This window comes from Trachypithecus francoisi, unplaced genomic scaffold (assembly GCF_009764315.1).
Source record: "Trachypithecus francoisi isolate TF-2019V2 unplaced genomic scaffold, Tfra_2.0 Contig01676, whole genome shotgun sequence".
In the NCBI taxonomy this organism is placed as follows: Eukaryota; Metazoa; Chordata; class Mammalia; order Primates; family Cercopithecidae; genus Trachypithecus; species Trachypithecus francoisi.
The window spans coordinates 1,227,934-1,254,142 of NW_022681448.1; the positions used below are offsets into that span (position 1 = coordinate 1,227,934).

General features: G+C 38.7%; 1 protein-coding gene and 1 long non-coding RNA gene across 13 annotated transcripts in view; both read left to right on the plus strand.

Moving 5' to 3' along the window:
- ZDHHC20 (zinc finger DHHC-type palmitoyltransferase 20) overlaps positions 1 to 15,700 on the plus strand; it is a 94,625-nt gene extending 78,925 nt beyond the window's left edge. For 2 of the 12 annotated variants that reach the window (XM_033197019.1, XM_033197067.1), the window contains 5 exons: positions 1,071 to 1,197; positions 6,006 to 6,095; positions 7,463 to 7,575; positions 10,003 to 10,081; positions 11,622 to 15,700. In XM_033197019.1, the coding sequence (XP_033052910.1) occupies positions 1,071 to 1,197; positions 6,006 to 6,095; positions 7,463 to 7,575; positions 10,003 to 10,040 (368 nt within the window). In that variant the 3' untranslated portion in view covers positions 10,041 to 10,081; positions 11,622 to 15,700. Of the gene's footprint in view, positions 1 to 1,070; positions 1,198 to 6,005; positions 6,096 to 7,063; positions 7,109 to 7,459; positions 7,576 to 10,002; positions 10,082 to 11,621 lie in introns of all 12 variants that reach the window. The other 10 variants (XM_033197011.1, XM_033197025.1, XM_033197045.1 and 7 more) reach the window with 7 other exon arrangements.
- A 710-nt stretch (positions 15,701 to 16,410) lies between these two features.
- On the plus strand, positions 16,411 to 22,527 carry LOC117075137. The gene is made up of 4 exons (XR_004433860.1): positions 16,411 to 16,745; positions 20,962 to 21,007; positions 21,213 to 21,441; positions 22,200 to 22,527. It is a non-coding gene; the product is annotated as an uncharacterized LOC117075137 (long non-coding RNA).
- Positions 22,528 to 26,209: the final 3,682 nt, after the last annotated feature.

Here is a 26,209-nt window from a genome sequence, read left to right on the forward strand (position 1 = left end):
GATGTTAGGCCTCAGTGAGGACCTTAGGTCTGTTTGGCCGTAATGTGACATGTTTCTGGTCAGGTCCCTCACCTACTACCCAAGACGGTTATTCCAGATTTTCATAATTCTCCCACTCTCCTTACCTATTTTATGAGTCCCTAGTAGAAAAATTAGGAGTCACAAGTAAACTCGCATCTTCACATCTTTATAGCCTCATACAAACATTTCTTCTTTCACACCTATCACTCTCACCTGTCTCTAACTTCTGAGGAAGAAAGATGCCTTTTCTGGTATTCAAGGTGAATCTTTACAACTTTTCTAGACTCCTTCCCATCTCCTCTAGGATTCCTTCTTCAGTGTGTAGTTTACTTGTTTGTATCGGCAATGCCTCCCAGTGCCCTGGGTTCTCATCCTTAGCTTATAAAACACACTGAGGTGCATTCTATTTTTAGATTAAACATTGTTTGTGAAGCCTGTATCTTTCTCCAGACCTCACTCTACATCACTTAACAACCAAGCTTGAAATAATGGTCTGGTCACCCTCAGCTTGCTCACCTTTCCCTACAAGCACCCCCAAAGCACATACATGCCCCCCATCGAGACAAAATTAGCTTCCTTCACCTCTGTGCTCCCAGTACAACCTGGCTATGTTAGCACTTACTACATTGTAATTTTGCTAGACTCTAGGTTCTTCAATAGGAATTTTATGTGATTTATCTTTGAATCCCAAATATCTGGTACGAAGCTATCAGGAGCATAGTAGGAAATTCATTAATAATGAGTGAAGTTGCAGGAGTTAGAGTATCTTGTAGAAAAAAAAGCCAAGAGATGCTGGAGCACACAATACTAGATTTTCAGTAATATTTGATAATTATTTTGACATGTTACTTTATAAGGTTGATGAAATATTAAATGTGTTATTTTTCCCAAGTTTCAGAAATTTATCTTTTAATTGCTACCAATATGTTATTTATTTTAAATTATATTTATAATTTTTTAATGTCAAAGATATAAACAAGAAAATGGTACTTCCCTTGTATACTTTTTAAATAGATTAATTAGTTTATATATGTATGTATATTTAACAGAATCATTCCGCGCACCCACATTTTCCTACGGGCCTGATGGAAATGGTTTCTCTCTTGGATACAGTAAAAATTGGAGGCAAGTCTTTGGTGATGAAAAGAAGTATTGGCTACTTCCAATATTTTCAAGGTAATTTATAAAATGTGGGTCTCAGGGATTATGGCATCTGTGGTGGTCTTTTTCTGGTTAAATGTCTTCAGATTTAGAGAATATAATATATAATGATATTCTTATAGACTTTGAGAATGAAAACTCAAAATTTTTTATACATAAAATATTTTTCATTTTTTAATTAGATAAGGTTAAGGAGAGTTTATATATTTGAATGGAAAGTAGAAGAAAAAGATGATTCGCTATGAAAATAAGATTTTTTTCTTCAAAATGCAAATAAGTTTGCATTAATGCAAATAAGTTTGAAATAAAGAATTATAAAAATGTATGGTTATTAGCCACAACTTCAAAGATCCTATCACAGAAATGAATTATGTATTCTGTTGTGTCCTAAATCAAAGAAGACCAACGACGTATTGCAATTTTACCCCAAATGTAAATGAGAGTGTATTCTTGAGATGATTGATAGTTTCCATTTCTTTCCCATTTCCATCCATTTTACGCCAGCTCTGTATCAAAGTCATCATAAAGAAGGAAAAAATATTTGAAGATTGAGTGACATATTTGTAAGAGTTACGGGTTTTTTTTCCCGAGATTAACTGAATTGCCTTTTTCTGGTCTGAAAATGACTTATTTGCTTTCATTTTTTAAAGACATTTTTGCTTGGTATAAAATTCTAGATGTTGGCCAGGCACAGTGGGTCATGTCTGTAATGCCAACACTTTGGGAGGCTGAGGCAGGTGAATAGCTTGGGGCCAGGAGTTCAAGACCAGCCTGGCCAACATGGCGAAACCCGGTCTCTACTAAAAATACAACAATTAGCTGGGTATGGTGGCACACACCTGTAGTCCCAGCTACTCAGGAGGCTGAGGCACAAGAATCGCTTGAACCTGGGAGACAGAGGTTACAGTGAGCTAAGATGACACCACCACATTGCAGCCTAGGCAACAGAGCAAGCTCTGTCTCAAAAACAAAACAAAACAAAAAATTGTAGATGTTGCTAAATGTTATGTTTCTGGGTTGCATTTTTCTAATGAGAAATTGTGATAACTCTTATTTTTGTTAGTCTATATATAATGTTTTTTTCTATGCTCCTTTTAAGACTCACTACTTCATGCAATTTGATTATGACATATCTTGATCTAGTTTTCTAGTTTCTTGTGCTTGGGTTTAGTTGAACTTTTTGGATCTGGTTTTAGAGCTTTAATCAAATTCGAAAAATATTGTTAACCATTATTTCTTTTGTCATCTCCTTCCCCTGTTGCTGTGGGGACTCCAGTTACACGTGTTGTCAGTCACAGCCCTCCCACAGCTCACTGATGCACTGTTCATTTTTTGTCTTTTTTCTGTGTTTAATTTTGTATAGATCCTATTGCTGTATCTTCAAGTTCATTGGTCTCTTTTGTATACTTTATCCATTCTCATGTATTCAAGATTTTCCCCCTCCCATTGGTTGGAACACAGATTACTTGTTTTGAAGTTATTTCCTCTAAACAGAAATTTTGAAGTTATTTTCTGTAAACAGCGAATTATAAGTTGATAGGATTTTGTTGTTATTTTTTGTTTTCCTTCCTTTAAAGATGTTCCATTATCTTCCGGTCTGCATTGTTTCTAATGAAAAGTCAGCCTGACTTTCATTTCTTTATTTCATTGTTTGTAAATACTATCCTTTCCCCTCCTGTAGCTACTTTTAAGATTTCATCCTTATCTGCTGGGCGCGGTGGCTCATGCCTGTAATCTCAGCACTTTGGGAGGCTGAGGCGGGCGGATCACAAGGTCAGGAGATCGAGACCATCCTGAAACCCTGTCTCTACTAAAAATACAAAAAATTAGCCGGGCATAGTGGCAGGAGCCTGTAGTCCCAGCTACTTGGGAGGCTGAGGAAGGAGAATGGTGTGAACCCGGGAGGCGGAGCTTGCAGTGAGCTAAGACCGCGCCACTGCGCTCCAGCCTGGACGACAGAGTGAGACTCTGTCTCAAAAGAAAAAAAGATTTTATCCTTGTCATTGGTTTTAAGCAGTTTGATGAGTTCCTTGGTGTTTATCCTCCTTGGGGTTCATTAGGCTTCTTGGATCTGTAAGTTTATAGTTTTCATCAGATTTGAATGATTTTCATCAATTATGTCTTTATTTTTTTCTGCCTATTCCCCTCTTTTCACTTCCTCCCTGACCAGCTTTTCTGGTACTCTCATGTATACATATGTTAAATTGCTTGATAGTGACCCACAGGTCATTGCTATTTTGTCCTTCTCTGCCATCTTCTTTTCTCTGTTTGCTACATTTTGGTTAATTTCTACTGCTAATATCCATAAGTTCACTGATCTCTTCTATAATGTCTAGCCTGCTGGTAAGCTTTTCCATTGAATCTTTCACGTAAGATTTTAAAAATATCTATCTATCTATTTATTTATTTATTTGGAGACGGAGTCTTGCTCTGTCGCCCAGGCTGGAGTGCAGTGGCACGATCTAGGCTCACTGCAACCTGTGCCTCCTGGGTTCAAGCAATTCTCGTGCCTCAGCCTCCAAAGAAGCTAGGATTACAGGTGCGTGCCACCACACCTGGCTAAGTTTTGTATTTTTAGTAGAGATAGGGTTTCACCATGTTGGCCAGACTGGTCTGAAACTCCTGACCTCAAGCAATCCACCCACCTCATCCTCCCAAAGTGCTGGTATTACAGGCATGAACCACTGTGCCTGGCTCAGATGTATTTTTCAGCTCTAGAAGTTCAGTTTGGTTTTTTTAATGTCTTACATTTATCTTTTCATTATATCTATTTTTCCTTTTAATTCACAGGTACATTTATAATCATTTTTAAAAAGTCTTGTTTGCTAATTTTCACTGAAATTGCTAAGTTTCTGATTTTTTCTATTAACTTTTTTTTCTTAGCTATAGATCACATCTGTGCTGCTTTTCATGTACAGTAATTTTTGATTGGGTGGTGGACATTTTGAATGCTACTTTGCTGCCTGTCTAGATTGGCCTCCCGAAGGGCTAGGATTAGAGGCATTACTACTGCGCTTGGCCTGAGGCTTGTTTTAAGCTTTATTACGTTGAGTCCGAGTAGTACTTTCTCTAGAGCTAGTTTAGCACTCCAATAAATATGGAGTTTTTACCAAATCCATGTGTTCAGTGAGATCGCTCCAGTCAAGCTGGGCAAATGTGAATGCTTCCCAGTGCTGTGAAAGCTCTGTGAATTATTCATCATTCATTATTCCCACTTCTTTTCCTGGATTCACAAGTGCAGCTTAGTATTTATCAGAAGACTCAGGTACACCACAGTGCAGATTTCTATAGCCATTTCTCTGCATATCTTGCTCTCTCACAACTCTGTCCCATAGATTTAAGCCACCTCAGCCCCTCTTTTTTTAGACAGAGTCTCACTCTCTCTCAAAGTGAGACAGGCTGAGTGCCCAGGCTGGCGTACAGTGGTGCAATCTTGGCTCACTGCAACCTCCGCCTCCCGGGGTCTAGTGATTCTCATGCCTCAGCCTCACTGGTAGCTGGGATTACAGGCACGTGCCACCACACCCAGCTAATTTTTGTATTTTTAGTAGAGATGGCATTTCACCATGTTGGCCCGGATGGTCTTGAACTCCTGACCTCATGATCCGCCTGCCTCAGCCTCCCAAAGTGCTGGGATTACAGATGTGAGCCACTGCACCTGGCCCCCCTCAGCCTCAAAACTCCCACCTCTGTCATCTCAATTCAGTGAAACTACCTTGTTCTGCTTGTTTCCCACCCCCATAGTGCCAGGGTCCTGGCAGAAAGCTGTGCCTTGCTTGGTTTTGTTTTCTTTTTTTCTGAGACTACAGTTCTCTGCTGCCTGTTTTCAAAAAAAAATAATTTTGTACTGTTCAGTTTCTGACTATGTACAGTTTACCAGCTATTCCATCTTGGCAAGAAGTAAAAGTCCCTGTAGTATACAATTTTGATGTGTTTAGATAATATGAAAATAAGGCATAAGTGTGCTCTTTTTAGACCATAAGCTTCTTGAAGGCAGAAAGTTTCTTCTCTTTTGTTGACTATTTCCTATATCCATAGTGCTTAAAATAGTACCTAGAACATCATAGGCATTCAGTAAATATTTGTTTAATGAATATTGTTGAATAAACAAATACGTGGAACTTACATCATGAATTTCAGTTTGAGCCTGAGTGATCTCATAAATGATTACGATAAGCAGGTCAGTTACTCAAATACTTGAATGCCTATGCTTGGGGTGCTATGCTAGGCATCAGCATCTTAGTAGGCACAGAAGACACTGTTTCTCAGTGTATGTAAATTACAAAAGGAAAGGCCTTGTGTCTGCAATGGCGGTATCAGTCTGTTCTCACACTGCTAGTAAAGGCATACCGGACACTGGGTAATTTATAAAGGAAAGACGTTTAGTTGACTCACATATGGCTGGGGAGGCCTCACAATCATAGTGGAAGGCAAGGAGAAGCAAAGTCACATTTTACATGGTGGCAGACACAAGAGTATGTGCCAGGGGAGCTCCCGTTTATAAAACCATCTGCTCTCGTGAGACTTGCCCATTATCACAAGAACAGCACAGGAAAAACCCGCCCCATGATTCAGGCACCTCCCACGGGGTCCCGCCCCTGACACGTGGGAATGACGGGAGCCACAGTTCAAGATGAGATGTGGGTGAGGACACAGCCACGCCATATCAAGGTAATAACCCCTAAAGTAGAAATCTTAGGAATTACTTCCTTATATGACAAGTTATGATAATTTATGCCGTGTCTCTGAAAAATGGGTGTTAAATTTGACCATTTTGATTTAATTTAACATTATTTAAATTATTACTGTTTTTCATTATGCAGCTTGGGTGATGGTTGCAGTTTTCCAACTCGCCTTGTGGGGATGGATCCAGAACAAGCGTCTGTTACAAACCAGAATGAGTATGCCAGAAGGTGTGCTTCTTGTCCTTACGCTTTTCCACATTCATCATAAAGCAAACCGTATACATGTGTTGTGTGTGCATCTTATGAGTAAATACAGTAGTGATTTAGTAAATCAGCATAGTTAGGGAAAGAGAAATTTAAATTTTTTTAACTGTGGGTTAATAAAGGTATATGTGCTAATAACCATAATTTTTTATTATCTAAACCAGAACACTTAAGAGTAGGAAAGCATATGCTTGTTTATTAATAGTTAAACCAGGATAATCGCATAAAGCTGGAAATGTCTGGGCAAGCTGGGAAGCAACTAAGACCTTTCAAGATTTGATTAGGTTGGTTTATGTCAGTTATGTTTTTTCAAATAAATTAGTCATTATACTAATCACCATTTTATTTTGACAAACAAATTTTAATATACTATCAAAATAATGAGAATTCAAAACTACAATTTTTTTTCGTTAATTCATCTTAGAGGAAATTTTCCCATAATATTTGCGTGGCAAGTAAACTTTCATACATTCAGTGTAACAGTTCATTTTAAATGAAATTTTAAAAAAGCTAGAGATACTTCTGTCCAAGTAAAACATTCCTAATTTATTCATTACAGAAATAAGTTGTAGGAGAAGAGGAATGTTAAGTTCTAAACTAGCATATTAATATTGGAAGAACCGTAAGTCTTAGAATGTAGCTTAGACCTTTGAGCTCTAACATTTGTTAGGGTTCTGGCCAAGTCACTTAAATTGTGAGCCTCAGTTTCCACCTCTATGAAATTGGGATACTGATACTCAAGACCGAAGGTTATTTGGAATGCTGAGATAGTGTATATAAGGGCCTGGCATCGTGTCTGGCCCATAATAGGGAACCAACAAATATTAGTTTCCTTTTCCTCTTCCTTTCCTGCCTCCATTCCCTCCCTCCCTGGATCTTTTAGCTAGAAAAATAAGTCTACGCTAAATCACTGAATCATTTTTTCCCCTTAGATCTAAACTGCAGAGGTAGAAAGCAGAAAACTTGGGAAATGACAGGTAATTGTTTTGTACTGGCCACAGACATAGATCCCCACCTGTCCTTGCACTGCCTATGGCTCCCGATTAACATATTAAGAACAGTTCAGACTGGCCTCTGAAGCTTTTTAGATTTTGACTAATTGTTTTCATTGGCAGCATTGGAATACAGATTCTTGGGTCTAGACAGCCATTTAATGGGGGGTTGTGGGCATATTTTTATTTTGAAGATAGTTTTTTCAGAGTACTAAGATCTCATGAGTTGCCCTCACATATTTAGGAGAAGGAATACTAATTTGCTGCATATTAATTTATTAAGTATCCATCGTTGAGCATTAAGCTATTTATTAAGTTGTTTGCTCTTCTTTTCAGTAGTGGCTCAAATCAGCCTTTTCCTATCAAACCACTTAGTGAATCAAAAAACCGTTTGTTGGACAGTGAATCTCAGTGGCTGGAGAATGGAGCTGAAGAAGGCATCGTCAAATCAGGTAATCGTTCTCATTCGAAACACTGCTCAAATCAGGTAATAGTTCTCATTTGAAACACTGCTTTGGTTCAGATGAAAAGCATCAGATACAATACATGTGGAAAACTCAAAATAATGTAACATTTTAAAAATACTAAAATATGTGAAACTTTTAAATATATGCTGTGCGTGGTGGCTCATGCTTATAATCCCAGCACTTTGGGAGGCCGAGGCAGGCAGATCACGAGGTCAGGAGAACAAGACCATCCTGGCTAACACGATGAAACCCCGTTTCTACTACAAATATAAAAGATTAGCCGGGCGTTGTGGCAGGTGCCTGTAGTCTCAGCTACTTGGGAGGCTGAGGCAGGAGAATGGCGTGAACCCGGGAGGCGGAGCTTGCAGTGAGCGGAGATCGCGCCACTCACTCCAGCCTGGGCGACAGAGCAAGACTCCGCCTCAAATAAATAAATAAGTAAATAAGTAAAATATGTAGGGTGTTTGTGGTTCTTAGTAGCTTCTATGAGGAAGGGATAGAGCGAGGAGAGTATAGTGGCTCATGTTTTTTTCTGTGCAACTGCAGGTTTTTGTTAACCCAGCCACATACTTCTCCACACAGATGTGGAAAGTTCTTTTGGCATTGGCTGTTCTGAATAAGCAACATTATTCTTTTTTTTTTTTTTTTTTTTTGAGATGGAATCTCGCTTTGTCACCAGGCTTGAGTGCAGTGGCATGATCTCTGCTCACTGCAACCTCCACCTCCCGGGTTCAAGTGATTCCCCTGCCTTAGCCTCCCAGGTAGCTGGGACTACAGGCGCCTGCCACTGCACCCGCTAATTTTTTTTGTATTTTAGTAGAGATGGGGTTTCACCGTGTTAGCCAGGATGGTCTTGATCTCCTGCCCTCAGGATCTACCCGCCTCAGCCTCCCTCAGTGCTGGGATTATAGACATGAGCCACCGCGTCTGGCCAGCAATGTTATTCTTTAGGGTCCCAGCTTTTGCTTAGTTGACAATAATTCTTGAAAAGCATTACATTCTTTGCTTCCTTAGTTTAAAAAGAGCACGCTGGCCAGGTGCGGTGACTCACGCCTGTAATCCCAGCACTTTGGGAGGCCAAGGTGGGCAGATCACACGGTCAAGAGTTGGAGATCAGCCTGGCCAACATGGTGAAACCCCATCTCTACTAAGAATACAAAAATTAGCCGGGTGTGGTCGCTCGTGCCTGTAATCCCAGCTACTCGGGAGGCCGAGGCAGGAGAATTGCTTGAACCTAGGAGGTGGAGGTTGCAGTGAGCCGAGATGGCACACCTGCACTCCAGCCTGGGCGACAGAGTGAGACTCTGTCTCGCGGAAGAAAGAAAAAAAAGAGCACACTGAATATATTTTAACCTTTTTTAGGTGACTCTTAATCGTTTATGAATTGAGGATTTAGGTATGGAATAGTCAGCAAAATTGAAGTGAGAATTTTCATCAGACCTGGGTTTAAAATATTGTCTGGCTACTTAACTAGCATTACAGCCTAAAACACATCTGAGGTAATTTTTAATGATAATAGTAATAACACTGTGATTATCTCCTTGCAGTATAGATAGAAAAGTGGTTTTGGGTCAGGCACAGTGGCCCACACCTGTAATCCCAGCACTTTAGGAGGCTGAGGCAGGAGAATCACTTGAGCTCAGGAGTTGGAGACCAGCCTGGGCCACGCAGCCTATCTCTACCAAAAACTTTGGGAAAAAATTTTTCTAGGCCTGATGGCATGTGCCTGTAGTCCCAGCTACTCGGGAGGCTAAGGCAAGAGGGTTGCTTGAGCCTGGGAGATTGAAGCTACAATGAGCTATGATCATGCCACTGCACTTCAGCCTGGATGACAGAGCAAGACCCTGTCTCAAAAAAAAAAAAAAAGGAAAAAGAAAAACGATTCCAGACATTTAGCTCCATTTGTACTAACTGTAGCAAATACCCTAAATACCCTTTAAAACACTGTTAGAATTTCTGAGGTTTTTTTGTTGTCTTGACTTTTAGCAGCATTTAAAACATTCTCTTAAATTAGTATCTTTAGGATCTTCATTAGGATCATTACACCTTTTGTATAAGGTCAAGGAAAAATCCCGAAGTTTAAGGCCAGCCTAGGCAATACTGTTGAGGCCCATCTCTAAAAAATAAAGATCTAGGGAAAGGTTCATTTTACAAACTTCTTAATTATTGCTGTTTAACATCTTTAAAGCCAGTGGGTATTTCTACAAGGATAAACATAAAATCAAACTTTTTGACTCCTAATGTTAGCTCTTTACTTACTTCTGGGTTCTATAAGAAGACAAATAGTTGATACCATAAGCCTATTTTATATTTACAGAATAGTCATTTTTGCTGTAATCAATTTTACCATTTAGCCAGAAACTTAATACTTCTTTTTTTTTGTCATTGTCATACATAATTATGTGCTTACAGGGACAAATAACCATGTAACAGTGGCAATAGAAAATTGAGTACCACTTGTTCATAACTAACCATTTTGAATAAGAGCAAGGTAAGACAGTGTAAAGGTAATCCTTGAATAAATGCAGCTTATTTTCATGTTTCATAATCTTTAAACAATTTGCAGTTATTTTTTTTAGCCCTTTTAATTGTATCCGCCAAATTAGGCAGTACAGGAAAGACTGGAGTGTAACATCTGCCAAAATCTCATTTTCTTTATTCCTTATAGCACAATCTTAGTAACTATTTGTTGGTAAATTAATGAAGAAAGTAATAAAAATAGTTTAGGACTGGTATGTGGACCACTGGCCTTTTCAGTAAACAGTACCCCATTAATTAAAGAAAAAAAGGTGGCCGGGCAAGGTGGCTCACACCTCTAATTCCAGCACTTTGGGAGGTCAAGGTGGGAGGATCACTTAAGCCCAGGAGGGAGAGACCAGCCTGGGTGAGACACTTATATTAGTATAGCAAGACCTCATCTCTACAAAAAATAAAAAATTAGCCAGGTTTGTGTTGATGTGCACATGCAGTCCCAGCTACTTGGGAGGCCGAAGTGGGAGGATCACTTGAGCCCAGAAGGTCGAGGCTGCAGTGAGCCAAGATGGCACCACTGCACTCCAGCCTGGATAACAGAGCAAGGTCCTGTCTCAAAAAAAAGAAAAAAAAAACGACTTTTGTCCACTATTGAGGAAATTCAACCCAGAGAAAAATGACCAAAATTAAAGATTCTCAAAAAGAATTAAGAGGTTTATTTATGTTATATGGTTTGTAAAAGACACAGCAAGAGAAGATTGCTAAGTAGTAAATTACCACAAACATGGAGCTTAACACATTTATCATCCTGTTCCTGTATAACAGAGTTTGGTTTTTCTGAAGGCGTCTTATCTGGAGTGTCAGCTAGAGGAGCATCTGTTTCCTCACTTGTGGGCTTGTCCTCAGCAGTTAGGCCCTGGCAGGGGACCTTGAGCCTGCGTGCAGGGATGCAGCCAGAGCCTAAGACCCAGGACAGAGTCAGATCACAGGCACTCGGGGTGGAGGTCACGTTGGGCAGAGTGGCTGCAGACAGAAGAGGAGCTGTATGACCCACATATGGTGATCGTAAGCCAGGTCCATGTCACCAAGAGCTGGAGCTGTGGAGTAACGCTTGGTGTCCAGACAAGCCCTCCGGCCGAGGTCTACGTTTCTTCTTAGTGTGGGCGGAATAATTGCTGATGCTTGTGGTGGTTGAGGATCTTCAGCTGCAGTTCTGTTAACAGTTGCTGTGGGAAGTTTTCTGCATCTTGCACCAGTCTTAGGACAGGTGTAGGTGGGCCAGATGTCTTCTCAAACGCTGTCCAAGTTGGCAGTCTGGGAGTCCCGTAGGATTCTCCCTTTTAAGATACTCTTTTGATTGCTTCAGGGGAAGAAAGTAATACCCCTCATGTACTGCTACAACAATCTCCATTATTATAATGTTAGTAGCGTTAAGGACTTACTTATATTCCATCTTGTTATATTAGTAGCTTTGTACCTTAGCCCACAGAACCATCTAGTAAATACTTTCAGAAATAAAAAAATCAAGTTTTAACCAACACTTTGTTTCTTTTTTGTAGGTGTATGAAAACATTATAGACTGATATTTTCAGTTTTCATTTGCAAGAAAATGATCAATGGAATGAAATAATTGAAGTATAACAGAAGATATATTTTTAAAAAGAAAGCCTTTGTGCAGTTCCTGGGATCCACAGACGCACTACTCCAGAGCAGAACGATGCCTTAATCTTCAGTGTCCATTTGTGCAGCATTGACTTAGAGCTACAAAAGTGACTTAATATTATTCTGGAAATAATACTTACCTGTTATGAGATGCTATAATATGAGCTGTCATCACATTTTAACATGCGTATGTATTTTTTGATACCTGAATTACATTATTAGAATTAGTATCCATATACATTTTCACTCTAAAAACACAAGCTTAAAAACTTGAAAGTAAAGTACATCTCGGACGAATGGTGGCTGAAAGTGAATAATATTCCAATTGCTGTTGCTTGTACTGTATAAGGAAAATGCTTTTTTAAATTGGGTATTTGCTAATTTATAATTGCTATTTTATACTTTTCAACATTTTTAATAACTTTTATTGTTGGCTATAACAGAAGGATTCAGATATCTAAATATCATTTAGAACATAGAACACATTGGTCTAATTCATCGAAAGCTTAGTTGTAAGCATTAATACAACCATGTAGTGGAACAAGTGCCCAAGGCTTAAAGGGAACTTGGCAGGATAAGAACTATTTTGGGTTCTCTCTGCTATTTTATAACTTTTGTTGTTGAACTTTCAGGGGTATGTACATGGGCAGAGAAACACAAAGGTACATGTGCTGGAGAAATACTGGACACAGTAGGAAGAAGTATAAGTGTCCAGAAGAAAAGCTAAGAGGAATATTGTAATCTGTTAAAGAATAGTTTGAGGTTTACCAGTAGTTAGAATAAAGCATGCTATTGACTTGACTTTCAAATTTCAGGGTAGGTAATGACTAAAAATTACTTTGAAACTTTTTTACAGTAATACTGTAACAGCTTAAACAGTGACTTAAAATGCAATTCAAACTAGGCAAAAAAACTTTAGAATAAGTTTTCCTCCTGGCTCTCAGTTGGAAAGTCTAACCTGAGTGGTCATTTTACATTCCCAGTCTCTGAGAAGTGGATTCTACTCTTAGATGCACAGTCTCAAGTCTGACTTTCTAACAGCAACCCCTTTCTGCCTAGAAACATTTCTCCCTTTTCCTTTTAAATCTAATCTAAGCGACAGGAGTTGTTGCATTAACTCCAAAGAAAAGTACAGAATAAACGATGTCGAAATGTTACTCCTCATTTACACCTTTTAGTCAGACACACGCACACCCCCCAAAATAATCGATTGCTTCCAGTTGGTGGGTGGAGATGAATCTCAGCAGCATCTGTGAGTACTGCAGGTTGGAGTTTCCTGTCTGTAAAATGGGACTGCAGGGGAGGGGTGTTGTGAATGAGTTGGACTGGATGACTTCTAACATTCTGCGATGCCTAATTTTGCAAAATCACTTTTCATTCACCAAGTAAATTTTTTTCTTCTTTTTTCCAGGCAGTCTTGCTCTGTCTCTCAGGTGGGAGTGCAGTGGTGGGATCTTGGCTCGCTGCAACCTCCACCTCCCGGGTTCAATAGAGTCTCCTGCCTCAGCTTCTCAAGTAGCTGGGATCACAGGCTCACGCCACCAGGCCCAGCTAATTTTTACATTTTTAGAAGAGACAAGGTCTTACCATGTTGACCAGACTGGTCACGAACTCCTGACCTCAAATAATCCACCCGCCTCAGCTTCCCAAAGTCCTGGGATTATAGGCGTGAGCCACCACTCACGGCCCCAGTCAATTTTTTGGAGTACCTTCTATATGCTCAACAATACACTAGGAATAGCTCTATCATTTCCTAGTACAGCATAAATTTTATGGTTGCTACTGTAGGTTTATAATTTGGTCTAATTTCCATCAGCCATACCAATATTAGGTTTTAAAAGGAGGCAACTTTTTTTCTCTTTGAACCAAAGGAATGAGTTAGCTTTGAAAACAGTTTGAAATACTGTAGTATGGATTCTTCTACCTTTGTTTCAACTCCTTAGTCTTAATAATCTCGATTCTAGCAAACTGGAATGAGAGTTAGAGATATCAATTATTGCTGGGCATGGTGGCTCATGCCTATAATCCCAGCACTTTGGGAGGCCGAGGCTGGCGGATCACCTGAGGTCAGGGGTTCAAGATTAGCCTGGTCAAAATGGCAAAACCCTCTCTCTACTAAAAATTAAAAAAAAAACCCAAAAACTGTCCAGGCATGGTGGCACACTCCTGTATTCCCAGCTACTTGGGAGGTAGAGGCAAGAGAATCACTTGAACCCAGGAGGCAGAGGTTGCAGTGAGCCTGGAGTCTGGTGCACTCCAGTCTGGGTGACAAGAGTGAAACTCCATCTCAAAAATATATATATATCAACTACCAACTAAAAACGTAACTTCCCAGTTTGGCAGTTTGCATATTATAAGGAGATAAATGTTTAAACATACTTGACTACTTTCAGAAATGTTCTCCTGGTACTTTTTGTGAGTATTTCTACATTCAGATCAAAAGATTTGCATGTACCTGGCTAACGCCAAGGAAACTTTATTTTCTTCTTCACTATTATGCACTTTCATGGTAGTATAGTCTTTCTCAGTTCTTTTAATTTTTGTTATTTAACATCTTTAATATAATAGCACAGCAAACATCTTTTCAGAAATTTTCAGTTAAAGCCTTTGAATTATTTATCTTTGGTTTAATTTACAGCCAGCATTTTGCCACATTCTAAATAATATTTAGCTGAACTGATTCATACGTATTAATGACCATTCTAGCAAAGGCCTACAAGTGGTGTGGGAATCAGGGAAAGGCTGCCTCTTTGGTATTTCAACTGGTATTGATTATCGTTATCAACTATTTGGGGAGAAAAAATCAAAATGAAGCCCTGCCAAATTTTATAAGTACTATCTTTGGTCCTTCAAACACTTGAACATTTGTGATGACACCTTAAGAAAAATGAAGTTCAGGGCTTACCATTGCCATTAAAAACAAATTAGGAGACGTGGTTTACCTGGGAACAAATTTACTTAAATATTCAGTACCTGAAACCATGCCAAACCAAAGAGCAGCTGCAGTAAATTAGTTATTTTAAATGAACAAGTTTACAAAGTTTATTTTCATCTATACGTAAGGATGATTTTTTAAAAACTTTTTACATATTAGTGGTTATGATCCAATGTGTCATGAGTGAATTTAACTGTAAGGTGATTTAAATCAAATATGCAATGTTTACTTGAATTGTATTTCTATTAGCAGATTTTGACTATGTTTACAGGACTGTTTAAATTAAGGATTATCAGGCATGTGAGATCTCCTTTCAGTTATCTTTAAAACATGTATATTAAGGGCTTAGAGTTAGGATCTACATATTCTGGGCATTGAATAGGCAGTAACTTACAAATAAGTTTTGCTTACCTTTTGTTCTAGGGACTAGCACTGCTATCAATGGAAAGTATTTTTAATCTGTTATTAAGAAAGTCATATTTTTGCATTTCAGCCAAAATAAAGACCATCTCTGATAATCTGTTGGAAACAGATAATACATGTCTGAAATCCATATGTTTCATATGATCTAAACTGTATTTTCCGATTTAAATTAAAATGTAATATAGATTCAGAAAGGTTCATATTTTTCTAATGACTTCATTCTATATTATTTTGTTAGGTTGCATAAAGAAGCAAGGAATTGCACTTGTATTAAAAGATGAAGAAAGCTATTAGGTATATTTGTACATGACTGCAAATGAGTCTATGCCTGTTTAAAAGAAAAGATGGACACTATTTTAAAGTGAGCTTTAATATGCTTTTATATAAACAGATTTGAAGTACAGTTTAGTTTGGTTGTGTTTACCTAACAAGTACCATAAGCCGTGTATTTGTTCTTATTTGTATAATCCTAGCCTGTGACTTAATGTTGACGCTTTGCTTTGTCTTTTGGCTGGCCTAACCTACATTGACATGTACGCAGAACATTTTACAACTTTTTTTTTTCAAAAGTCATAATGAATTACTTTATTAATAAACAAATAAAGTCTTGTATTTGAAGTGTTTTCTTTGTTATAAAGTGGTATTTACCAAATGAGAGAATAACCATTATTTTTATCAACTTGAAAATCTGGTAAAATAGTGCTTAGAGAAAGAGATTAGCTAATAGTTTAGGGAAACCACCTTTAAGATAGGTATTATTTTAGTGCAACAAAATTGTAGTTTACTTAGGTTTATTCAAAACCTAAAGAGTTTAGCGGCTTTTTACTGAACATAATTTAATTTCAGAAGTCATTTAGGACCTTGAGGACCTTCAGATCACTGTAAGTTGTTGAATTGTGATTGTTAAAATGCTGAATAATTAATAGATTTCATTATGTAGAATTCTTTTAAGGCATCTGTGTTCCAGTGCTCTTTCAAAGAGGCCAAGTTTGTTATTGAAGCCATTTAAAGATTTCGTGTAGCTATATTTATAAAAATTGAAGTATCTCCATGAGAAAGGAAAGATCTTGAAGACAGGTAAAAATATCAAATTGCAGGCTGGGTGCAGTGGCTCACCCCTGTAATTCCAGCACTTTGGGAGGCCAAGGTGGGTGGATCACTTGACGTTAGGAGTTTGAGACCAGCCTGGCCAATATGGTGAAACCCTGTCTCTACTAAAAATATAAAAATTAGCCGGATATGGTGGTGGGTGCCTGTGATCCCAGCTACTTGGGAAGCTGAGGCAGAAAAATCACTTGAACCCAGGAGACAGAGGTTGCAGTGACCCACGATCATGCCACTGCACTCCGGCCTGGGTAACAGAGCAAGCCTCTGTCTCCAAAAAAAAAAAAAGTCAAATTGCCGAAATCTACAATCTGCATATAATACGATCCCACTTACGAGTTTTACAGTGTCCATGCTGTGTACCTGTGTGTTCAAACTCAGCCTGTCAATCGAGTATTAATTACACTGTTGTAATGTTCTCATAGCCACCTCCTGTTGCTACTGCAGTGAGCTCCAGTGTTGCGGTTATCCACTTAAAACGCCAGGCGACGCCCATCGTCTCCACAGGAGGACTTCGTCTTGCTGGGAAATCATGTTTCACAGTGAAAGTGATCTCATGGTACTCATGTAGTTTTCTTTTTAATATGATTTGTATGAGGCATAGTAGGTATATATTTATAAAATACATGAGATATTTTGGTAGAGGCATACAATCAATGCATAATAATTACATCAGGGTAAATGTATTCATCACCTCAAACATCATTTCTTTGAGTTACAAAGCTTACAATCATACTGTTTTATTTTTAAATGTACACTAAATTATTGTTGACTGTAGACACCCTGTTGTGCTATCAAGTAGTAGATCTTATCTAACTATATATTTTTTTTACCCATTAACCATCATCACCTACCCCCAACCCCCACTACCCTTCCCAGCCACTGGTAACCTTCAGTCAATTCTCTGTGTTCATGACTTTCATTGTTTTAATTTTTCGCTCCCACAAATGAGTGAGAAGTCTTTCTGTGCCTGGCTGATTTCCCTTGACATAATGACCTCTAGTTCCTTCATTGTTGTTGCAAATGCAGTATCTCATTCTTTTCTATGGTTGAAGAGTGCTCCATTGTGTGTATGTATGTGCGTGTGTGTGTGTGTGTGTATATATATAATCTTCTTTTTTTTTTTTTGAGACGGAGTCTCGCTCTGCCGCCCAGGCTGGAGTGCTGTGGCCAGATCTCAGCTCACTGCAAGCTCCGCCTCCCGGGTTCACGCCATTCTCCTGCCTCAGCCTCCCAAGTAGCTGGGACTACAGGCGCCGCCACCTCGCCCGGCTAATTTTTTTGTATTTTTTAGTAGAGACGGGGTTTCACCGTGTTCGCCAGGATGGTCTCGATCTCCTGACCTCGTGATCCGCCCGTCTCGGCCTCCCAAAGTGCTGGGATTACAGGCTTGAGCCACTGCGCCTGGCCTATATATAATCTTCTTTATCTATTTGCCTGATGGTCACATAAATCTTGGCTATTGTGAATAGTGCTGCAGTAAACTTGGAAGTACCAATTACCTCTTGCACATACTGATTTCCATTCTTCTGGATAAATACCCAAATGCTCTCTTTAACATCTTCCCACACTGGATCCATCATATAATTGTGCATAACAGCAGCTGGAACTGACAGATATGTAGAAATAATGCTGCTTTTCTCAAACTGCTGAGCCACCTCTTCATAATACTTGGCTATGGCATCTGCCTCTCCTGATGGGGTACAGGAGCAAAGACTGGTAAAGGGGGATTGCTGGATCATACGGCAGTGTTTTTAGGTTTCTGAGGAAGCTCCACGCTGTTCTCCATAGCGGTTGTACTAATCTACACTCCCAACAACAGCGTATGAGGGTTCCCTCTTCTCTGTGTCCTTGCCAGCATTTGTTGTTGCTTGTCTTTTGTATCAAAGCCCTTTCTAGTGGGGTGAGATGTTATCTCATTGTAGTTTTGATTTGCATTTCCTTGACGATCAATGATGTTGAGCACCTTTCTATATACCTGTTTCCCATTTCTTCCTTTGAGAAAGGTCTATTGACATATTTTGCCCATTTTATTTTATTTTTGAGACTGAGTCTTGCTCTGTCACCCAGGCTGGAGTGCTGTGGCCGGATCTCAGCTCACTGCAAGCTCCGCCTCCCGGGTTCATGCCATTCTCCTGCCTCAGCCTCCCGGGTAGCTGGGACTACAGGCGCCGCCATGTCGCCCGGCTAGTTTTTTGTAGTTTTTAGTAGAGACGAGGTTTCACCGTGTTAGCCAGGATGGTCTCGATCTCCTGACCTCGTGATCCGCCCGCTTCGGCCTCCCAAAGTGCTGGGATTACAGGCTTGAGCCACCGCGCCCGGCCTTTTTGCCCATTTTAAAATCAGATTATTAGATTTTTTTTCCCTATTGAGTGGTTTGATCTCCTTATATATTCTGGTTATTAATCTCTTGTCAGATGGATAGTTTGCAAATATTTTCTCCCATTCTGTGGGTTATCTCCTGACTTTGTTGGTTGTCTCCTTTGCTGTGTAGAAGCTTTTGAGTTTGACGTGATCCTCTTTGTCTATTTTTGCTCTGGTTGCATGTGCTTCACGGGTGTTACTCAAGAAATCTTTGCTCAGACCAATGTTCTGAAGTTTCCCAAATGTTCTCTTTCAGTAGATTCATAGTTCGACATCTCAGAATTAGGTCTTTAATGCATTTGATTTTTGTGTGTGATGAGAGACAGGGGTCTAGTTTCATTCTTCTAAACATGGATATCCAATTTTCACAGCCCCATTAATTGAAAACACTGTCTTGTCACCAATGTATGTTCTTGGTATTTTTGTTGAAGTGACTTCCCTGTAGATGTATGAATTTATTTCTGGCCTCTCTATTCTGTTGTACTGGTCCATGTGTCTTTTTTTATGCCAGTTACCATGCTGCTTTGGTTACCCATAGCTCTGTAGTATAATTTTAAGTGAGATTATGTAATTCCTTCAGTTTTGTTCTGCTCAGAATGACTTTGGCTGTTCTGGGTGTTTGTGATTCCATCAGAACATTTTAGGATTATTATTTCTATTCCTGTGAAGATATCATTGGTATGTTGATAGGGACTTCATTGACTGTGGATTGCTTTGGGTAGGATGGACATTTTAACAATATGGATTCTTGCAATCCTTGAAAATGGAATTTCAATTTTGTCTCCTATTCCATTTCTTGAATCGATGTTTTATAGTTCTCACTATAGAGGTCCTTCACTTCTTAGGTGAAATGTATTCCTGCATATCTTATTTTGTTTGAGCTATTGTAGATGACAATAGTTTCTGATTTCTTTTTCAGATTGTTCAACGTTGGTATATACAAAGGTTACTGATTTTTTATGTTTCTTTTTTTATCCTGCAACTTTACTGAATTCGTTTATCAGTTCTTAGGGGGAGTGTTTAGGTTTTCCAAATATAAAATTATGTCATCTTCAAACATGGGTAATTTTACTTTTTCCTTTCCAAATAGATCCCCTTTGCTTCCTTCTCTTGTCTGAATGCTCTAGCTAGGACTTCTTGTATTTTTCATCATGTTTAGTTTAATAGTGTAAATCATAGAACCCAAAGAAAGTACCACTAGCGATGCATAAAGTGCTTCCAAGAAGCAGAGAAATAACATTATAAGAAAAAGCTGATTTGCTTGATATGTACCACAGTTTGAGATCTGTATCTTTGCCTGCATTTTCAGACAGATGATTCATCTCAGAAACACATGAAGTAAACTTACGGTATTGATAAATTCAGTGCAGTACTGTAAATATACTTTATCTTCCTTATAATTTTCTTAACATTTCCTTTTCTCTAGCTTACTTTTGTAAGGGTAACAGTAAGCACTCTATCATGAAAAGTATTTGATTTTTAATCTAAGTAAAATGTATGTATTATGAAAGTATTTGTGACTGGGGTATAACGAACTAATAAAATCTATTACACATAGGAAATATTTAGAAGAGCTTTTGTAAGAAAAGAAAATAATAACATTAGTAGTTTCTTAGTTCAAGTCATGTAAAACTGTACATTTTACGTAGCGTTAATGAAAGATAAGATTCCTCCAATAAAGGCTTCTCCCTTTATCTGATGCTGAGTTATTCTACAAGGCCTGTCTGATGATGCTACTGTCATTTACTAATTTTATAAAGCCTATCTATGTGGTTTTTGTCACAGAAGCGGTATGGAAAACTGTCTCTCAAACTATTCCTATACCTGTTAGGAAAATATGTCTTTATACCTAAAATCTGTGGAGGTATTGGATATCATATCATTATCACCACAAAGTATCTACTATTTCAGTATACCAATATTAATTGTATTTTTGTCAGATTAATCCAAACCGCATAACACATATATGTTCTCTATTATCTAAACTTAAAATAAGGAATTTTATTTATGGGGTTTTTTTTTATTTAAGCAATTCTCAAGTTCGATCTAGCCTCTGAAAATTTTTTTTTTTTTTTTGAGGCAGAGTCTTGCTCTGTCGCCCAGGCTGGAGTGCAGTGGCTGGAACTCAGCTCACTGCAAGCTCCGCCTCCCGGGTTCCCGCCATTCTCCTGCCTCAGCCTCCGGAGTAGCTGGGTCTACAGGCGCCTGTCACCTCCCCGGCTAGTTTTTTGTATTTTTTAGTAGAGACGGGGTTTCACCGTGTTAGCCACGATGGTCTCGATCTCCTGACCTCGTGATCTGCCCGTCTCAGCCTCCCAAAATTTTTATATGAAAGATTTAATAAATATCATTCTCAAAATAATGTCTCTTGTTTAACTTAAACATTATAAATAATATTTTACATATTACAGATGCAGCAGGAGTTGCAAGACAGTACAACTACAGAGATACAAAAAGGTATGTTACCAATGTTTATGAATTAAATTAAATTCATTGATTTCTGAAATAAATTATAAATAGTAAATGGCATCCCTTTCTATTGTTTGGTTTATAGATAATGTTAAATATTTTTTCATACATACCACTAATGAAAGATGTGAAAGCATTAACATTTATAATGAAAAGTATACTTAACCCGTCGTTAATTCATCATGTTCCGTAGCTTCAGAGAAATCTCAAGAAGTCTGTGTATCTTTTTTCCTCTGGCTCTACATTTTCTTCACTTCTGCTATCCCTATGGACCTGCCAGCCAGCACACTGAAACTGTTCTCAGAAAACAAAGGAATCGTCGACTTCCCGGGTTTATGGTGGTGATTTAAGGCCAAGAGACAGACTCCAGGCTCATCTAGTAACACTCAGGCCACTCCAGTTCAAAGGCAGCCACATGACAGGTGACATTTTAAATCTCCAGTCATTTACTTTGTCATTGGTTTACTTTTGGCCCCAAGAAAGGTTCCAGATTCCTAGCATGGAGTAAAAATGCCCAAATCAGTTTGGCTCCTGTCAAGTTATTCAGCCTCATCTCTCATCACTTGCCATCCTCTGCCCCTTCGCTCTAGCATCTCGCCACAGTCGGCTACGCAGAACACAGGGACCTTTCTCAGCTCCAGCTCTCTGTATGTGTTCTTCCCTCCATCAGAAAAATAAACTAATCTCTAAGAATAGATTCAGGTCTTCTAATTTTTTATTGTCTCCTATCTTGCTCGTTCTTTTATCTCCCTTTTATACTGTTCAAATTTTTCACTTCCCACCATATTTCTTTTCATATGAGTTCTGAAATTTACTATTACTTTCTCCAACTTCTTTTTAAGCTTCTGAAATTTTTCATGTTTCTTCTGCGTTGTTTTCATAGATAATGACTCTTGGTGAAGAATTTGATTTTAGAAAAGTGAGCAGCATGGTGGTTTTAAAATACATCTACTAATTGGTTGACATATTTCTCCCTTGAATTTCCCTCTGTTGAATATGAGCTGGCCTTAGTAACTAGCTTCTGGTGAATATAATATAATGGAATTATATTATATATAGAAGGCATAGATATAATTATAATATATATAATATATATATTATGTATGGAAGTGCAGTGTCATTTCTGAAGATTAGGCTAGAAAATGTAATTCAGCTTCCCGCTTTCTTTCTTTCTCTATAGAAACTTGTCCTTAGAATACAGCCACCATATATCCTGAGGAAGCTCAAGCCACGTGGCGAATCCTTATGTAGCTGTTCCAGCTGACAGTCCCAGCTAAAGTCTCAGCCAAAAGCCAGCTTCAGTTGCCACAAATGTGAGTAAAAAAGCCCTTAGATAATTCTAGTCCTCAGCTTCAAGTGACCTTAGCTATTGCTAATGCCCACAAGAGAGAGGAGGAAAGATCTATAATTGACACCCTAACATCACAATTAAAAGAACTGGAGAAGCAAGAGCAAACACATTCAAAAGCTAGGAGAAGGCAAGAAATAACTAAGATCAGAGCAGAACTGAAGGAGATTGAGACACAAAAAACCCTCCAAAAAATCAATGAATCCAGGAGCTGGTTTTTTGAAAACCTCAACAAAATTGATAGATTGCTAGCGAGACTAATAAGAAAAGAGAGAAGAATCAAATAGACGCAATAAAAAATGATAAAGGGGATATCACCACGGACCCCACAGAAATACAAACTACCATCGGAGAATACTATAAACACCTCTATGCAAATAAACTAGAAAACCTAGAAGAAATGGATAATTTCCTGGACACTTACACTCTCCCAAGACTAAACCGGGAAGAAGTTGAATCCCTGAATAGACCAATAGCAGGCTCTGAAATTGAGGCAATAATTAATACCCTACCAACCAAAAAAAGTCCAGGACCAGACGGATTCACAGCTGAATTCTACCAGAGGTACAAGAAAGAGTTGGTACCATTCCTTCTGAAACTTCCAATCAATAGAAAAAGAGGGAATCCTCCCTAACTCATTTTATGAGGCCAACAGCATCCTGATACCAAAGCCTAACAGAGATACAACAAAAAAAGAATTTTAGATCAATATCCCTGATGAACATCGATGCAAAATCTTCAATAAATTACTGGCAAACTGAATCCAGCAGCACATCAAAAAGCTTATCCACCATGATCAAGTGGGCTTCATCCCTGGGATGCAAGGCTGGTTCAACATATGCAAATCAGCAAATGTAATCCATCATATAAACAGAACCAAAGACAAAAACCACATGATTATCTCAATAGATGCAGAAAAGGCCTTCAACAAAATTCAACAGCCCTTCATGCTACAAAGTCTCAATAAATTTGGTATTGATGGAATGTATCTCAAAACAATAAGAGCTATTTATGACAAACCCACAGCCAATATCATACTGAATGGGCAAAAACTGGAAGCATTCCCTTTGAAAACTGGCACAAGACAGGGATGCCCTCTCTCACGACTCCTGTTCAGCATAGTGTTGGAAGTTCTGGCCACAGCAATCAGGCAAGAGAAAGAAATCAAGGGTATTCAGTTAGGAAAAGAAGAAGTCAAATTGTCCCTGTTTGCAGATGACATGATTGTATATTTAGAAAACCCCATTGTCTCAGCCCAGAATCTCCTTAAGCTGATAAGCAACTTCAGCAAAGTCTCAGGATACAAAATTAATGTGCAAAAATCACAAGCATTCTTATACACCAGTAACAGACAAACAGAGAGCCAAATCATGAATGAACTCCCATTCATAATAGCTTCAAAGAGAATAAAATACCTAGGAATCCAACTTACAAGGGATGTAAAGGACCTCTTCAAGGAGAACTACAACCCACTGCTCAGTGAAATAAAAGAGGACACAAACAAATGGAAGAACATACCATACTCATGGACAGGAAGAATCAATATTGTGCAATCATTAAGAAGTCAGGAAACAATAGATGTTGGAGAGGATGTGGAGAAATAGGAACACTTTTACACTGTTGGTGGGATTGTAAACTAGTTCAACCATTATGGAAAACAGTATGGCGATTCCTCAAGGATCTAGAACTAGATGTACCATATGACCCAGCCATCCCACTACTGGGTATATACCCAAAGGATTATAAATTACTCTACTACAAAGACACATGCACACGTATGTTTATTGCAGCACTATTCACAATAGCAAAGACTTGGAATCAACCCAAATGTCCATCTGTGACAGACTGGATTAAGAAAATGTGGCACATATACACCATGGAATACTATGCAGCCATCAAAAAGGATGAGTTTGCATCCTTTGTAGGGACATGGATGCAGCTGGAAACCATCATTCTTAGCAAACTATCACAAGAAGAGAAAACCAAACACCGCATGTTCTCACTCATAGGTGGGAACTGAACAATGAGATCACTTGGACTCGGGAAGGGGAACATCACACACTGGGGCCTATCAGGGGGAGGGGGGAGGAGGGAGGGATTGCATTGGGGAGTTATACATGATATAAACATTATGCACATGTACCCTAGAACTTAAAGTATAATAAAAAAATAAAGAAAGAAAGAAAGAAAATGGCCATACTGCCCAAAGTAATTAATAGATTTAATGCCATCCCCATTAAGCTACCAATGACTTTCTTCAGACAATTGGAAAAAACTGCTTTAAAGTTCATATGGAACCAAAAAAGACCCTGCATTGCCAAGACAATCCTAAGCCAAAAGAACAAAGCAGGAGGCATCACGCTACCTGACTTCAAACTATACTACAAGGCTACAGTAACCAAAATAGCATGGTACTGGTACCAAAACAGAGATACAGACCAATGGAACAGAATAGAGCCCTCAGAAATAATACCACACATCTACAGCCATGTGATCTTTGACAAATCTGGCAAAAACAAGAAATGGGGAAAGGATTCCCTATTTAATAAATGGTGCTGGGAAAACTGGCTAGCCATAAGTAGAAAGCTGAAACTGGATCCTTTCCTTACTCCTTGTATGAAAATTAATTCAAGATGGATTAGAGACTTAAATGTGAGACCTAAAACCATAAAAACCTAGAAGAAAACCTAAGTAATACCATTCAGGACATAGGCATGGGCAAGGACTTCATGTCTAAAACACCAAAAGCAACAGCAACAAAAGCCAAAATTGACAAATGGGATCTAATTAAACTAAAGAGCTTCTGCACAGCAAAAGAAACTACCATCAGAATGAACAGGCAACCTACAGAATGGGAGAAAATTTTATGCAATCTACTCATCTGACAAAGGGCTAATATCCAGAACCTATAAAGAACTCAATCAAATTTACAAGAAGAAAACAACCCCATCAAAAGGTGGGCAAAAGATATGAACAGACACTTCTCAAAAGAAGACATTCATACAGCCAACAGACACATGAAAAAATGCTCATCATCACTCACCATCAGAGAAATGCAAATCAAAACCACAATGAGATACCATCTCACACCAGTTACAATGGCAATCATTAAAAAATCAGGAAACAACAGGTGCTGGAGAAGATGTGGAGAAATAGGAACACTTTTACACTGTTGGTGGGACTGTAAACTAAGTTCAACCATTGTGGAAAACAGCGTGGCGATTCCTCAAGGATCTAGAACTAGAAATACCATTTGACCCAGCCATCCCATTACTGGGGATATACCCAAAGGATTATAAGTCATGCTGCTATAAAGACACATGCACACGTATGTTTATTGCGGCACTATTCACAATAGCAAAGACTTGGAATCAACCCAAATGTCCATCAATGACAGACTGGATTAAGAAAATGTGGCACATATACACCATGGAATACTATGCAGCCATAAAAAAGGATGAGTTCGTGTCCTTTGTAGGGACATGGATGCGGCTGGAAACCTTCGTTCTCAGCAAACTATCGCAAGAAGAGAAAACCAAATACCACATGTTCTCACTCACAGGTGGGAATTGAACAATGAGATCACTTGGACACAGGAAGGGGAGCATCACACACTGGGTCCTATTGTGGGGAGGGGGAGGGGGGAGGGATAGCATTAGGAGATATACCTAATGTAAATAACGAGTTAATGGATGCAGCACACCAACATGGCACATGTATACATATGTAACAAACCTGCATGTTGTGCACATGTACCCTAGAACTTATAGCATAATAATAATAATAATAAGATGTACAAGAAAAAATTTGTGAAATTCTGTTTTGCCTAAAATCCATTTAAT